Below are 17,310 nucleotides of genomic sequence, written 5' to 3'. Positions count from 1 at the left end.
ATGTGTAGAAGCACAAAATGCGGTAGCACCTCCATCATGGAGCCATTCTACAATAATGGCATTCTTAAAGAAAGACAAACCTCCTCTTCTTCCCTCGTCGTTTAGACCGATTTCGCTTATAAATGCGGATAGCAAGATCTTCTCGAAGATCTTAGCTTCTCGTATATCAAGGGTAATCTCCACAATAGTCTCGCCGGTTCAACATGGCTTTATTCCTGGTCGGGACACCTCAGATCACGTTAGGCGTGTAATCACTTTAATGGACAGAGCTGAGGCAACGAACAGTGACCTTGGTATTACCCTGTTGGATGCCGAGAAGGCATTCGACAGGGTAGCCTGGCCATATCTGTGGGAAATGCTAGAAATTAAAGGTTTTGGCCCCCGGATCATCTCGGCCATAAAAGCGCTATATGTATCACCTACATCTTGCATAAAACTGAGTTCAAAAAAATGTGATTTTTTTTCCATTTCTAGAGGCACCCGCCAGGGCTGCCCTGCTTCTCCACTTTTGTTTGCATTGTACTTAGACATATTTTTAAATAAACTAAACTCAGCACCGGGGATCCCACCCGTCATAGTAGCGAATGCAAATTATAGGGCGCTTGCATACGCTTGCATACGCTGACGATATAGTGGTGCTCACAACCAATCTTCAGGAAGCCCTGCCAGTTATAGAAGATCTTGCTACTCGCTTTGGAGTATTCTCTGGCTACAAGCTGAATATAGCTAAGACTCAAAACTTGTTTGTAGGCCAGACACCCCCCTCATCGATCCCAGTGGTTTCGGTAGCAACGTATTTGGGTATTAAAATTACCTCTCCTATTTCAGATATCCCAGCTATGAATTTTAACCCGATTTTTCAAAAAGCAAATGCTACACTTAAACGGATTGATCATTTTCATTTATCCTTATTTGGCCGAAATAATGTATTGAAAATGTCAATACTTCCTAAATTTCTTTACATGTTTCGTTCTATCCCACTTGAATTCCCCCTGATGTTCTTTAAACAATTGGAAAGGATGACATCTAAGTTTTTATGGAGCTATAAGAAACCTCGTAGATCCTATAAAAAGATGGTTTTACCCAAATCTAGGGGGGGGTGGGGCATCCCCTACTTTCTGTACTACTATGTTGCGTCAGTTTTACAGTTTATTTCCCCTCTGATTATTGGTGAAAAAGTAAGGATCCCACAGAGTCAATCTCCCTCCATTTATGAACTTATAATGGGCGAAGAATGTCGTGGATGTTTCCTAAAAAATATAGAGCCAAGTTATTACAAAAAAACTAAATTTAAGACGCTGAAAGCAGCCTTCCGAGTTTGGAAGATAGTCAGGCAACTTTTGGGAATTAGGAAACTTTCGATTTATACACCCTTTAATGCTCGTAAAATATTTCCATCTGTGTTTCAAGATCTAGCAATGGTTCGATGGCGAAATAAAGGAATACATGGGGTGAATGATCTATGGCAGAATAATCGGCTCTTTACTTTTCTGGAGCTTACAACTAGATATAATCTCTCAAATCAGGACTACTTTAAATATCTACAAATACATAGCTTTTTTAACTCTCTGTCACTTGTGGAAGTATCAGGTATTACCAGATTTTCATTGATTGATGACCTTTTTATCAAAAAAAGGATTGGACATTATTATAGAGCTCTTCTGACATTATGCCCGGACGATTTAGAAATCCACGCCTCAGGGTGGGCAGAGAAGTTAGGGGTAGCAACTATTTGTTTAGAAGAATCAATTGCACTTGCTAACACTGTGTTGATCACTGGCAGAGCCCGCACACAGCACTACATGGCTCTTTATGACTTATATTATACACCGCTAAAAATTTCAAAATGGGGTGCGACAGTGGGTATAACATGTAATAGGTGTGGGTTACATGCTGCTGATTCACTGCATATGTTTTTTGTATGTCCGATGCTAGTCCCCTTTATAGAGGCAATTCAGACCTTTTTGACCAAAGTGTTAGGCTATTCTTTTAGGTTAACGGGGGAACATGTCTTAATGGGAGTAACCTCTGAAGTCCTACTCGAGGGACACAAAGGGCTCATATTCATATCTATGGCTATAATGAGAGCATGCATTACTCAAGAATGGATTAGCTCCTCCCCCCCTCCATTTGAAGCATGGAGAGCTCGTCTATTAGCGGCATATAATATAGAGACAGCTTTATATAGCACAAAAGGTAAAAAGAAAAGAATGAGGGGAATGAAGATCTGGGACCCAATTCGGCAATGGATTCAGGGGGAGCTGATTTGATATGATAATTATAATTTGTTATTATATTCAGTTCCTGATAAATTTGACTGTGATATATTCTGTGCTTACTGATGGTAGTCTGGGCATTACTCTGGCTTTATAACATTTTTGATTTGACTGGTTAATATTACTGAATTAATCCTGTATTGCTTGCAAAAAATAAATGTAAAAAATGAAAAAAAAAAAAAAAAAAAAAAAAAAACAAGGGAACAACGAAACAAAAGAAGGAAATCTCTCTCTGGTTCCCAGGAGAATGGTCAGTTCTTTCTGAGCTTTCTCCTGGGCAAATGGCCTTACAGAAGTGGGTCCTTTCGTTTGGATATTTCTCTGGAATAAATTTGTTTTGGAATATTCTTTTATCTGCCGCCTCGTTTGTTAGCTGCCCCGACACCACATCTGGTACCAAGAGTGGGGTTGAGCTATGCTGACTTACAGGCCCGTTTGTCATCTACTGGACCCACTGGCTGAAAACCATTTTACCACTTTCAAAGAAAGACTTCTTCTTAAAAACGACTTAAGCACCTTCAGCATTTAGGCACAGGTATGTGACCTTGCCTTGTTCTTTTCCACTTTGCTACTTTGTTCAAACTTACCATTGGCTTTGTGCGCCCAACGGAGCTGGGGGTTACTGCCATTGCCTGTATGTGCTGTTGCGCAGCTCGGGACTGCCAATCCAGACTGCTGGTATTGTCTCTGAGCGCCCTGTGGAGCTCAGAACTGCCGCTCCGCACGTCCTGTGGAGCTCGGGACTGCCACTCGACTTGGGACCAGGGCACAAGTCCTAAAAAAAGAAGGGGGGGGGGGGGGGGGCGCTGACGTCACGACAGGAAGTTACGTCACGAAAGGTGGCTTGCACCATGAGACTCATTGCCTCCCCTCGCTCACCCCTTAAATGCGATTGTATCAGAGAAGCCAGCCCGTGAGCAGCGTTCTGAATGAGCTCCGATCTCGCCCCAGAGAGGCCAAAGAGTGAATGTGTGGCTCCATTTGCTCCAGTTATCGAGCTCCCGATAAAATAAGTGGGGGGACGCCATCCACCCGCGTGGTACCCCGACTCGAGCCCTGCTGGCGGCCATTGTCTCTGCACGCCCTGCAAAATGGAGCACAGCAGCATGAGACTGCTCTCACCCGCTACGTATATCGTGTGGCTTCCTCTCGGTTGTGGGAGCTTCGGTTTGCATGGTTTATGCATTCTCGCTCCAGCCCACTGATTTGTGACGCCTTTCCTGTTGTACGCTGTGTCATCTCACTTCCTATTTGGTAGTGCCTCATCTGCAACGTGTCGAACCTTTAGTTTCTCCTGCTCCCAGAACTCGTGTCAGCTACAGCAACCATCTTACATACGTTTTTTTGGGGGGGCGGGGTTCTTTCTTCTTCTGGATTATTATGCAACGTTTTGTAATTTTGCTCTTCTTACACTGTTATTTATTCTTGTTCAGCTGCAGTTTTAACCCCTTTCTTTTTCTGGTGTGGCTTCTTCACAGGATGTATTGCATCCACCTCCATTTTTGCAAAAACCTGCCAAACCAGAAATCAAATGGAAGCCGTGGCTACGCAATTTCAAAAGTTACACCTGCCAGAAAACTCACACTTCTTTTTAGTCATTTGGGCATTGCAGGTCACAATGTTTTTGACAGTCTTCCTGTTATACCTCGTCCTCTGGGTGAGTCTGTGTGCAATGTCCTCTCATTCTTTGTAGTTGTGTTCTATTCTAGAATCTTTCTCTGGTTCCCAGGAGAATGGTCACTTCTTTCTGCGCTTTCTCTTGAGCAACTGGCTTGATAGCCGTGGGTCCTTTCATAGAGATATTTCTCAGAAATACATTTGTTTTGGAATATTCTTCTATCTGCCGTCTCGTTTGTTGGCTGCCCAGACACCTAAGCCATCCAGTGAAGAGCGAAGAACAGTTCAGTTGTCCCAGGTTTGCATCACTAACCATCACCAACACAGGCCTTCTAGAAAGATGGCTTAATGACGTCGCTGTGCTCTGGGACATATTGAAACCAATACCTGGACGGCTCCTTTAAAGTGTAGTGCAAAGTGTAACACTACCTCTGGGGCGGAGGGAATGCGTTCAGCCTTTTCTACATTATAAATTACACTCTTATCAGTAACTGCAGAATACTTTAGGTGCATAAATGAGACTACAATGGCAAAACGGATGTATGACGGTACAAGGCGTGCTTTTACAACGCGTACCGTTACGACGCAGGTTTAACAACACAAGTCGTTACAACGACTTGCATTGGGGGGGCGCTGGATAGTGAATAGTTTAATTTACTATTCCAACTCCAGTCCCCGTGGAAAGTAGGGAAGGTGTTGGATAGTAAATTAAACTATTCCCTATCCTAGAGCGCCCTCCAGTGAAAGTCGTTGTAACGACTTTCATTGTAAAACCTGCGTGGTAATGGTACCGCGTTGTAAAAGTTTTGTGGTAAAGGATGTTCCCCGGCAAAACTGATCCTTTAGGCACAATTGTCCTACTTAAATATGCTCATTCTGAAGACTAGAATCCAAATTTGACATTTAATCAGCATTCCCCCATTATTAGTAATGAGCAGACCTGTCTTGTGGTCAAACTGAGAAAGACATCAAGTATCCCAGAGACAAGCGTCAGGTCAAGGTCTATCTCACACAACTGGCATGTCTCGACTGCCTTGATGATTGCCACTCAGTTTTGTGCATTCAGGGATAAGGGCCACAAAATAAAGCTCAATCCAAGATCCCCTGGTACCAACTAAGGCTGCTATGCTAATTTCTTCATCGTTTTATCAAACACAAGAGGTAGCTTAAGGGTTCCCCAGGTTATTAAAAACTTAGCAACTCTGCATATTTTTTTTTTGTTGGTACTCGTATTCCATTGAATCATGGAATCCCACACTTACCTGGACCACCTCATTTCACTGACATTTGTTTGCAATTCTTTCCTTCTGTCAGTGTCTGATCAACAAGCCAACCCTACGCCAAGTACTAAAACATCTAAAACACCTGCACTCATTCCAAGACTTCAACAAACTTCCCCAAGAGGAAGCTTCCCCACTCCTTTGGCAGGACCATCCTGAGACAGCCACCTGCACTCACTCACAAAGCGGACAAGACCAAGGGGTACTATTGTTCTAACTGGGAATGGTTTGGGTGTGAGCCTGGCAGTTCACATACACAGGTCACTCACTACACAGTCACCAAGGCCCTGAGTACAAGACAGCCAGCCGGTTACGGGTGCGAGGATTCTTAAGGGCTGGAATCCACGACTCCAGCTGGTATTCCATTATCAAAAACAGACTATTCGGAGTTCTCACAAGAATGGAGAAAAGATACACAGACTGGAAAAGCCAGATCTTTTTACATGTATATTTCCCCATTCCGGGCAGAGAATAGCTGACATTTTCCACCAGCTTTGAGCAGGTGGTAAGTGTCCGTAAGGTAGGGCGGGACAGTGTAGCGGAGGTGGGAGGCTGTAGTAACTAAGTCCAGACTGTGGTAGTAGTATTTCAGGTAGATTTATTCTGGTTAGTTACAGCTTACTTGTGCAGTAGATATAAGCTAGTACAAAGCAGTCTAAAGCCCCACCAGGAGCACCCAGCCAGGCGCTCAGCCCTTCTCCAACTGTGAGTTCCCACTCCCAACATTCCATCTTGCATCACTCAGGCAGGGTTCCACTGGCACAGCATAAATCATCACAACTCAGGATACTACAGAGGCATTGTATTTCAGAGAGGGATAAGGGGGTGGACAGGTGGAGCCACCTTCTGGTGGGGGGAGCATTATTTTCTCCCTCTGTGCTGCAGCCAGGGCTGGGCTGTGTTATGCCGATACCCACAATCGATGAGGCAGTTGGGTGAAACTGGGTGTCTCTGGGCCTCGAATTATCAGGCGCGGAGTTTGCAGACCCAACAAATCAGGGTCCGGAATCCCTTGTTATTGTGAGAGGCAGAATTAAAGTTATGGCTCCAGGTGATTTCTCCCCCACCCCCCTAATTCATTAGCAGGGTTTAAGTGGGTAAGGGCCATGGTCACTCACCATGCTGGATATCCTTCCACAGCACCCAGTACTTGGAATTATCCTCAAAGGTTACGAGACAACTCTCCTTGGAACTGCTCACCTGCAACACACCAAGAAAACACAAAGATATGCTCTTTAAATATTGAGATAGCAGCTATTCAGGCCATCCAGTGTACACATAAAACTGTTCTCTTTACCCAGTTCTGCATTGCTAGTTGTAGAGTTGTATGGTTCATCAAAAGTTCAGAAATAGGAACACCTTTACAACCACAGCATAGCTGACCTTCCTTCCACTCCAACTGCTCCAGTTGAACTGGACAGTCTCCAGAACACGAAGAGGGGAAGATGGAATGGAAGCAAGATTTCACAAATAAACAAAGGATGCACACAAGGTCGTGTGCCATACGATTCCAAACTTTCCCATCATTAAGACGGACAGAATTTCGTCATACTTCTATTACCTTAAAGGGTCCTGAAAATTGGATTTCCCCTTTCTTAACCTTCCACGGATGTTTCACTTTCACCCACATACCTACATTTATTTTTTCAACATTTTACCCTCTTTTTTTCATCAAAAGAGTTCTTGTATTTTGAGTGTTTGGCAAGAATCCGGTTTCTTACATTTTCTACAGAAGGGCTCCAATTATTACTTTGAATTAACCACTCTGGGTTGCATTTAGTTCTGGCATTTCTACCAACCATTATTTCAAAAGGAGTTACTCCCAGTGCTTCATGAACAGTGGTTCTGTATATCCAAACAGATTTGTGAAGTTGATACTCCCAATCCAGACTATTTTTTGATAGCTATTTGAATGCTTCCTTTTAACACCCTGTTAAATCTCTCAATCATTCCATTACCACTAGGATTGTAAAGTGAAGTGTTTCTGTGTTTGATACCTAATTTGTCAAAATAATTCTTCGCCAGGTTAGATTTGAATTGAATGCCATTATCGCTAATGATCTGAACTGGTAGACCTTCAATAACAAAAACATTGTCCATGAACTTTAGCACTTCCATGGAGTTAATATTATCCACTAATTTAATGAAGGGCCCCCTTGAAAAAACATCAATCATAGCTATAACATACCTGGGGGATGACCCACCAGGTCCCATAATGTCTATGGCTACCGTATGCAAGGTTTTGCTGGAATAATGGGTTGACACATGTTTGGTCTTAAAGTTTTAAGGGATTTGTCCGAGTCGGTGCATACCATGCAGTTCCTCACCAGTCTCTCCACATCAATATAAATGCCTGGCCACCAATACCATTTTTTGATTCTGTGCTTGGTTTTTACCACACCGAAATGTCCATCATGACAAAGAGACAAAATGTAACTTCTGAGGGACAAAGGAGGAATTGCCCTATCTCCTCTAAAAATGGTTTTGTTGCTAACAGATAACTCCTCCCTAATCTCCCAAAAACTTCTCATCTGGTCTTTCAAACCCGATTTATTTGGCCAACCCTTCCTGATCCACTTGATGATTTGTTGTACCTCTTTATCCTGAAGATTTTTCTTTCTCCAAGCATCTTCTGACAACCTATGAGCTCCTTGGCCATGCACGAGTGCCACACTTCAATCGTCCCACTCATTTTCCTCACACTCCTGCATTTCAATAGGCATGCAAGAAAGAAAATCTGCTAATACATTACTTTTCCCAGGAACATAGACCATGCTATAAATGAAATCTTGGAGGTGCATGCACATTCTCGCAATTCTAACTGAAGCGTTGAAAAGTCCTTCAGTGGTTAGAAATCTCACTAAGGGTTTAGGGTCTGTGTGGACTGTAAAATGTTTATCCCACATAAAAGAACTGAAATGTTTCAGACCACATACACAAGCTATTGTTTCTTTCTCTATAACAGAACATTTCTCATCAGTAGGGGATAAGGCATGTGAAGCGTAGGCTATTATATTTTCATTCCATTTGCAATTAATCTGGGACAAAACAGCACCAAGTCACTTATTGCTTGCATCCACAGTAATGACATTTTCAAGATATGGGTCAACCCTTCTAAGTACGGGTGCTTCGGCAATGGCTTTCTTCACATCAAGAAATTCTTCTTTGCATTTATCAGACCACACAAACCTGACTTTATTTTTGAGTAACTGTCTGATGTTGTATACTCTGCTGGAAAAACCTTTCACAAATTTGTTGTAAAATTCTACAAGACCTAAAAAGGATCTGAGTTCATCCTTACTTGAAGGTTGAGGTGTTGTTATGGCTGTCTTTTTGCTAGCTCTTTGGAGAAGGAGAATGATGGAGAGTGACTCCAGCCTATCACCCCCATAGCATAGGGATTAGGCCGATAGACAGGGACCCTGTCTTACATATATAAAGGCATTTTCGTATTATTTCCCTTAGAGTAAGGCTTATGAATTTAAGTTAGGGGATAGATATATAAGTATTAGTCATGATTCACTCATTTGCTAACATGCCGATCTGTTTTTCATGGAGCTATGGATATTATGGGCTCCGTAGGCCTTAAACGAGACAGACTCCATTTTGCTTTCTGCCCGGTAGCTCAAGAAGGCTTTCTAGGTGAAGAGTAATGTTTTAGTTTTAAGCTGTTGTTCGCTTGGAGAGAACCGGTTCAGGCTGACCCTTATCGAAGGAATGTATTTTTCTCCACTCCGAAGACACAACTTCAGGCCGGCCGGCTGGGAAAGTGTCCTTGGTACGGGGAGGTACAAGAATTTGGTGGGCGGCAGGTTACTGGCCGTGAATTTCCATGAAGGAACGGGCTTTGATATTAGCGACGGTGTTAGTCAGTTTGTCAGTTAGTCCGTAGGCGGCACCTAGCCGTTAGCATCTCTGCCATTATTCATCTCATGGTGGACAAGTCGCCATCTTTGAAGTTCGAGAAAGATTTAAGACCGAAACTCTCTGAGATAGACTGAACGAGAAGTGGCGCGGAGCGCACTGATACAGAGAGAGAGAGAGACGGTAGCAAATAATCAGCAAGGTTCCGAGGTCCTGAGGGGAAGCAGACGAGGTTGAGCCTAGCGGTGCAGACGTGTACTTGTGACGGCTGAGGGTGACTGCAAAGCGAGCCAGGACACAGAGACGAGAAAAGAACCTAGATGACTGCCGAGTCCAAACTTCATATTAACCAGGTGATGACTGTCCATTGCTCGTAGACTGTGCACTCTAATCTTTACCTTTTTCTTGCAAATGTTATGCTGCATAGTAATGTGATTTATATCTATTGTTAATAAATACCCTAATTCTTATGGAATTATTGTGTACCTGGTGTTCATGTTCAATCTAGGTAAACCGCACTTCTAGTTGATAGCTGTTTAGTGAACGGATGAGAAATCCCGATCAGGTAAATGGTGATCGAATAAAGAGGGAGTGAGTGGACCTTTGATGCCAAGAGCAGGGAGTACACTATACAATCTGGAACCATATTCAAAGTTGTTATTTTAGTTTTGTCCCGAGTAGATTGCTGAGATATCATCCCAATAATGGTTCATAGGAATGTGGTCGTCGTTGATATGCGGCGTTAATGAGAACACTGGGTGGGAGACCAGTGCCTATACCCACTAGATTGTGGCTTGAATAAGTGAGAACGTCAGGGAGGATACTGACGCTTAGTTTCGCAGGATCGCGAACAATTTGGAAAAGGGAGCATTGGGTTCTGCAGGCCCATGTGTAGACACACCGGATTGTGTGTCAGATCTGCCCTAGGGTAGAACGGTCTGGGTTGGGATGACCGCGAGACCAACTGATGTGAATAAGATATTGTAGAAAATCCGTATATGTATATTGTCATTCCCCATCCTTAGGTGCGACCTGTACATTTATCTGTATATCTACTCATTGTGAATACGATCTAAGGAGGGAAGGTGAGTACGTTTTGGCTGGGTCACAGGGGCCCCTGGGGGCTGATCCCATCTAAACAGAAAATCCGGCCATTACATCTGGCGTCACGAACTGTTTACGAAGCCTGTGTGCATTGTGTTGTTTTAATCTCGTTGGTTTGCGCTCGGCTTGTACGTATGAAATTTTGTTTATAATTGTGTATATAATTTTTTGCGTGTCACTATGTTTGCGAAAAAATCACCGTCGGTTTTCAAATTACCGATCCAGATTCCCGGCTGGGAGTCTACGCCTTACGAGGCTTTGGCCCGTGAGTGGGCTGATTCTACTGGTTTAAGTGAAAATTGGTCTTCATTCTTGGAGCAGGCGGAGCCTGCTGATGTGATTTCGTGCCTACAGAAAGCGCCAGTAGTGAAGGGTGATGAGCTTCCTATTTTAGGACGCAGAGGGTGGATTGTTCTTAATGCATACAGAATATTGCATGAGAGGTTGGTTCAACTGCAGAAACAGTTTAAAGATTCGGAAGGACAGTGTGTCGAGTTGCAAAATGCGCACACTTTGTTGCGTTGTCAAAATAAATTACTTGCCGATAAACTTGAAACATATCAGACCATTGCCGAAAGGGCTGCGGTCCGTATTGCACGATATAAGTATAAACATCGTCGTGGACGTGTGTCTTCACGCAAAGTGCGTATGATTGTTGCAAAAGCTGGAATGGATTGGAACCCCGATGAGTGGGACGGTAATATCTGGGATTCTCATACTTCTGACTCCTCGGCAGAGGAGGGTGACAAGCGCGAGTCTTCTCGCTCCGGACGTGATTGTAAATCCGCTTCATGTACTGATTTGACTCCCGATTGTGACCGTGCTCGTTCTTCCCGCGTGGATGACGTAGCTTGCCCTGATTGTGCTGTTAAATCTAAGATGCGGGCTTCTTCGGAAGCTCTTCCCGCAGTTTCTGCTCACCCGATTTTTCGACGAAAATTACAACAGGCCCCTGGTAATCCGGGTGGTATAGCTCTTGATTGTATTGAAGATTTTACTCAGCAGGAGGTCAGTGACATTCTGCAACGGTTTAGACAACGGCCTGGTGAGGCCTTGCTTACCTGGATGGTGCGTCTTTATGAGCTTGGCGCTGCCGGTATTATGCTCGATGCTGTTGATTGCTTACGATTTTGCTCTTTGAGTTCTGATTCTACGATTCAGGATCATTTTCGGAATTACGCTGGTGCTGGTCAAATTTCTTTGCTCCAGCTTGCGTCTGACGGCTGTAATCATAAATATCCAACTGAATCTGATTGGCCTATTGATGAAAAACCTTGGTACACTCTGCGCGATGCGTCGCAACGTTTGAAGGAGGAAGTCATGAAAACGTGTATCTTCCTTAGTACTGCTGACAAGTTATTGGATGGTCTTTTAACATCTTCTGTGCGTAATCGCATAATCCTTGCTTCTCCTGTTGCTTACAAGCAGGTCATGATGACATTATTGATCAATCAAACGGGCAACCCTTTGTCTGTTGTGCTTGAGTCTGTTCGTCAGCTTGGTGAGCTGGGTGAATGGTTTAAACCTGAAAGACAATCTCGACCTGAGGGTCGTACTGGTGGGGACTATAAGTTCTCTAGACGTGATATGTTTCTTGCTCTCATTGCTGATGGTGTCAAAAGGGAAGAAATTGATGGCGAACCTAATAATATCCTATGGGATATGTTTCGTAAGCGTGGTTTGGATCGGAAGGAGGGTGCCCGTCGTGTGCGAAAGAATGATTATGATCGTGGTTCGGATGACAGTGGTGATGAGAGACGACGTGTGAATTCTGATCGCCGTGATGATCGGCGCCATGAACGTGGTGGTTCCCCCCGTCGTAATGATGGGAGGGGGAGAGAGGATGATCGTGAGAGGGGAAGGGATGATCGTGGTTCTAGCAGACGACGAGATGCAAGGAGTTATTCCCCTGACGTAAAGAAAGAGGGAGGATCGTAACAGACTCTCTGACCGTAACTCACAACTTTTTGAACCTGACACTAATCCGTTTCGTACTGGAGACGGATATGAACAAGAAATTCTTATACCCAAGAAATCTGAGAACATTTACCCTGATCTGTCTTGGTTGACGGAACGCAGGAAAAATGACTAGGAAATAGGTCAAGCTCCGGTACGCAAGTGGGCCCACAGAGATTACAGACCCTATGTAGATATTGAGATTTTTGGAAGCATCGTAATATCCAAAGGGCCCGAGCGTTGGTTGATACTGGGGCGGAGGCCACTTTAATTCATGGTAAGTCGAGAAAATTTCATGGACAGTCTTTTACAATTACCGGTCTGGGTGGTAAAGAGACACCCGCGGTTCAAACTGTACTCGAAATTAAAATTGGTAGAATTCCTCGTAGAGAATACTCTGTGTTGGTTGTGCCACTTTTGGAATACGTTATTGGAATTGACATTTTGAAAGGTATGACTTTGCATTTGGATGATGGATGTTATCAATTTGGTACACAACAGTACATTTCGACCAGACCCGTACGGGTTGGCCGTTTACGCATGCCACCTATTAAGATCCCTTTAGCGACGAAAGTGATTTCTCAGAAACAATATCGTATTCCAGGTGGTCATGAAGAAATTACAGCTACAATTCAGGATTTGGTTGACGCGGAAGTCATTACTCCGGTCACATCTGCTTGGAATAATCCTGTTTGGCCCGTGCGCAAAAGTGACAACTCTTGGCGCATGTCTGTTGATTATCGAGAATTGAACAAACATACACCTAAATTGACTGTTGCAGTGCCTGACATTGTTACACTGATTCAGAGAATTCAAAAGCATCCAGGTACGTGGTATGCTTCTATTGATATTGCTAATGCATTCTTTTCAATTCCGATTGCCCCCGAATGCCAGGAACAATTCAGTTTTACATGGAATGGACGTCAAATGACGTTCCGGAGTCTTCCTCAAGGCTATGTACATAGTCCTACGATCTGTCACCGGCTGGTGGCAGAACATTTATCTGAAGTGCCCACGAATCCACAAGTTCAGATTTGTCATTATATTGACGACATTTTGATTCAAGGTGAAACGCAAGACCAGGTACAATCCCATTTAGATCAAATCATTGATTGTTTGCGAGCAAAAGGTTGGGAAATTAATCCTGACAAATTACAAACTCCATCCCAAGCTGTAAAATTTCTAGGAATTAATTGGCATGAGGGTCACAGAGAGGTGATTCCACAAGTTAAACGAAAAATACTTGATTTTGCTGTTCCCAGAAACAGGAAAGAGGCGCAATGCTTTATTGGATTGTTTGGATTTTGGCGTCAGCATATTCCCCATTTGAGTCAGATCTTGGCTCCATTATATCGAGTCACTCGTAAAAAGAATGCGTTTGAATGGGGTGAACCTCAACAGACTGCTTTTAATTTGGCTAAAGAAGCTATTCAGTATGCTTTGGATTTGTGGCCTGTGAGTGACGGTGATGTGGATTTGAATGTGTCCGTGGAAGGCCTGTATGCCAATTGGAGTTTGTGGCAAAAGCAGGGCAGACAAAAAGTGCCATTAGGTTTTTGGACCAAAAAGTTGCCAGAGGCTGGTGAGCGTTACTCACCTTTTGAAAAACAGTTGCTTGCTTGTTATTGGGCTCTGGTGGATACCGAGCAATTGACCCTAGGACATGCTGTGATTTTGAGGCCTGAAATTCCCATTATGCAGTGGGTTTTGAGTTCACCGAAGTCCCATCGAATTGGACATGCTCAGGAGGCTAGTGTGATTAAATGGAAATGGTACATTCAGGACAGGGCACGTGTGGGTCCGAAAGGTGTGGCGGTTTTACATGAGCGAGTGGCGCAGGCGCCCACCAATGAGGCTGAAAGTGAGTGTTCGGTTCCCGTAGTGCAGGAGTCTCCCGTGAAGTGGGGTAAATCATTTGATGATCTGTCCGTGGAGGATAGAAAACATGTGTGGTTTACGGATGGTTCTGCGAAGTTCATTGGTGACAAAAGACATTGGAAATCTGTTTCTTATAACCCTACTACAAAGAAATTGTTATGCACAACTGGAGACGGTAAGAGTAGTCAATATGCTGAACTCTATGCGGTTTATCAAGTTTTGAAACAGGAGTTACCAGGTACATGTCACATTTTCACTGATTCTTGGTCCACTGCGAATGGACTAGCGATGTGGCTGCCAACATGGCATTCTCATAATTGGGAATTGCATTCTAAAGAGTTATGGGGTAAAGAGTTGTGGCAAGAAATTTGGGAATTGCTTCCGCAGAGTACTGTAACAATCTTTCACGTGGATGCTCATACTCCAATCGACTCCCTTGACAAATTTTTTCATAATATTGCAGATGAACAGTCTAAAATTTCTGAGGCAGTGGTTGACATGCAGGATTCTGATTTGGCGGGATTGGCGAAGTGGGCCCATCAGAAAGCAGGACATTTTGGAGAGAAAGCCACTAACAGGTGGGCTGCCGATAGAGGAATTCATATTCCCTTTTCTTTAATTAAAGATGTCATTCTACATTGCCCCATTTGCCAGCATTCTAGAAAGAAAGAGGTGCCTCAAATTGTTCGAGGCCACTTACATCGAGGTAAATTGCCCGCCCAAATTTGGCAGATTGATTATATTGGTCCGCTCCCTATGAGCAGAAACTGTCAATACATTTGTACAGTTGTTGATACTTATAGTGGCCTTTTGGTCGCTTTCCCTTGCAAAAATGCTACCCAAGTGAATACCATTAAAACCCTGGAGCTCATTATTTTGTATTATGGTGTCCCATTCCAGATTCAATCAGACAATGCATCCCACTTTCGTGGAAGATTGGTGCAGGAATTCTGTACGAAGAATAATATAGATTGGGTGTTTCATATTCCATATTACCCTCAAGCTTCAGGACTGATTGAGAGAATGAATGGCTTGTTGAAAGAACAGTTGCGCAAGTTGACTGATGACCGTTACAGCCAGTGGAGAGATGTCCTACTTCAAGCCTTGTTAATTTTAAATAATCGTCCTTTGTTACATGCTGAATCTCCTTTGATGCGTTTGTTTCCTCCACATGTTGATGCAAAACCTAATTCTATTTCGAATACTGTAACATATTGGGAAATTACCCCCGGTGCTTTGGCTCCATGTAGAGCAACCCCAGGTTCCGCAGGCCTTGACCTGCATGCATTAAATGATGCACAATTTCCAGGAAAAGATCGAGTCATTGTTGAAACTGGCATTGGTGTTTCTATACCTGCCGGTTGTTTTGGATTAATTGCCCCTAGATCTGGCCTGGCCCTGAAAGGTGTACAAGTACTCGGAGGAGTGATTGACAGTGATTATCAGGGAGAGATTAAGGTTCTCCTGCTTAATAGCAGTGAGACGGATTTGTTTATCAAAAAGTCTGACCGTGTTGCTCAATTATTGATTATGCCTGTCTTCAGTGGTGAGATCAAGAAAGGCTCTGCCCCAACGTTGCTAACTGTGCGAGGACAAAAAGGCTTCGGATCGTCTGATCTTCCTGGAGCTAAAATATGGGTGCAATCGCCTAAAAATCCTCCTGAACAGGCTGATATTATTGCGACCGGTCATGACAACACCGTTTTGGTGATGAAGCCAGGGAAAGATGGCTGGGAAGCTGTCCCAGCTGATAAATGTTATTTACGAGAATGATTAAGGCCTGTGTTTGTATTCTTCCAGATCATTCTTTGGATTGCTGCTGCAGGATGTGTCGGCGCTGGACTCCTTTTGGCTTGCTACGCCGGGAGAGGAGAGGATCCACCGACGACGGTTGATGGGATTATAAGAGCCACGCGGTCTGCGTGGCGGACTTCTTCAAACTTTTGGGTCACACTCGCGAAGGTGGTGACGAACTCTCCGCATTTTTGCCTCACTCCTATGAAGAGGGTTACTGATATTCTAGCGACCTGTTTGGTAGCTGTCCCTGCATCCACTGAGACTTTGCGCCATGTGTTTAATGTATCCAATGCCCGACCTAATGTCATTCTGGGCGATTTTGCGGCCCACGAGTTCTGTCCCTCATGTACTCTTCTTCCAGACCTTGATATCCCTATTAATTCCAGAATTACTACTTTTAATATTACCCCTGGTGATCTTTGCTTCGTTATGACCTGTAACCCTAAGGCTATTACCGAGTGTTTGCGGTTGAAACTCCAAGCCGCTACTACTTTTTCATTTCATCAACGTTTGTTATGTTCAAAGAGACTTCCTAATTCATGCCTTTCAGTGAAGAACAATATGACCTGTAAACGTTTAGTAGTAGCAACTAGCCATTATCGTTCAATGTTATTGCCAGCTGGATGGCTCTTTTCCTGCGGGAATTCATCTTGGCCCTATATTCCTGCGAATATTTCTGGTGGCCCATGTGCCATCACTAGATTAAGTTTGCTAATGTTTTCTTCACATCCTCCTTCCCATTCCCGTATTGTCCGAGACTCAATGTCATTACATGAAGACTGTGATTCCTCTGTTCATCTTTATTCCAGATCAGAATATCTTGGTTTAGCTTTTTCTATTATTGGTGTTCCAGCATTGGCCGTTTATAATGCCAAAACAATCGGCAAAATGGCCTGCTGGATGGTGAAGTCTATAAACCAAACGTCTACTGTTTTATCAGATTTATTATTAGATTCCCAAGGTGAACGTAGAGCTATTTTGCAAAACCGTGCAGCAATCGATTATTTGTTGTTAAAACATGGGCACGAGTGCTCTGATTTTGAAGGTCTATGCTGTTTTAATTTGTCTGACCATTCTAAAGATATCCAGTCCCACATTAACAAACTCCACGACTTGACTGCAGAAATCAGAGAACATATAGATCAGGGTTCCTTTGACTGGCTTTTTAATTGGCTCCCTGACATGCATTTCATGCGACAAATTTTAGGGGGGGTTATTGTTGCTGTTTGTATCCTTATAGCAATTTGTTGCTTTATTCAGTGTATTCCTTCCCTGCTACAATTTTTTAGACTTACGAAGGGTCGTAGATCAGTTAGTTTTGTTTCATATTATTCGTCTACTGACGTTAGTTCTATTTAGTTTGTGGTTGATAGACTGGAGTCAAGGGGTGTAATGTTATGGCTGTCTTTTTGCTAGCTCTTTGGAGAAGGAGAATGATGGAGAGTGACTCCAGCCTATCACCCCCATAGCATAGGGATTAGGCCGATAGACAGGGACCCTGTCTTACATATATAAAGGCATTTTCGTATTATTTCCCT

The 17,310-nt window shown here is 43.6% G+C and overlaps 1 protein-coding gene across 2 annotated transcripts in view; it reads right to left on the bottom strand.

Annotated features, from left to right (window-relative positions):
• Window positions 1–17,310, bottom strand: part of PHF19 (PHD finger protein 19) — a 284,351-nt gene that overhangs the window by 201,032 nt on the left and 66,009 nt on the right. For both annotated transcript variants that reach the window (XM_086920992.1, XM_086920990.1), the window contains exon 3: window positions 6,292–6,373. In XM_086920992.1, the coding sequence (XP_086777118.1) occupies window positions 6,292–6,373 (82 nt within the window). The remainder of the gene's footprint in view (window positions 1–6,291; window positions 6,374–17,310) is intronic.

This window comes from Lissotriton vulgaris, chromosome 5 (assembly GCF_964263255.1).
Source record: "Lissotriton vulgaris chromosome 5, aLisVul1.2, whole genome shotgun sequence".
Lineage (NCBI taxonomy): Eukaryota > Metazoa > Chordata > Amphibia > Caudata > Salamandridae > Lissotriton > Lissotriton vulgaris.
Note: the sequence above shows the minus strand (reverse complement) of the source record. Positions and strands in the feature narration are given on the sequence as shown.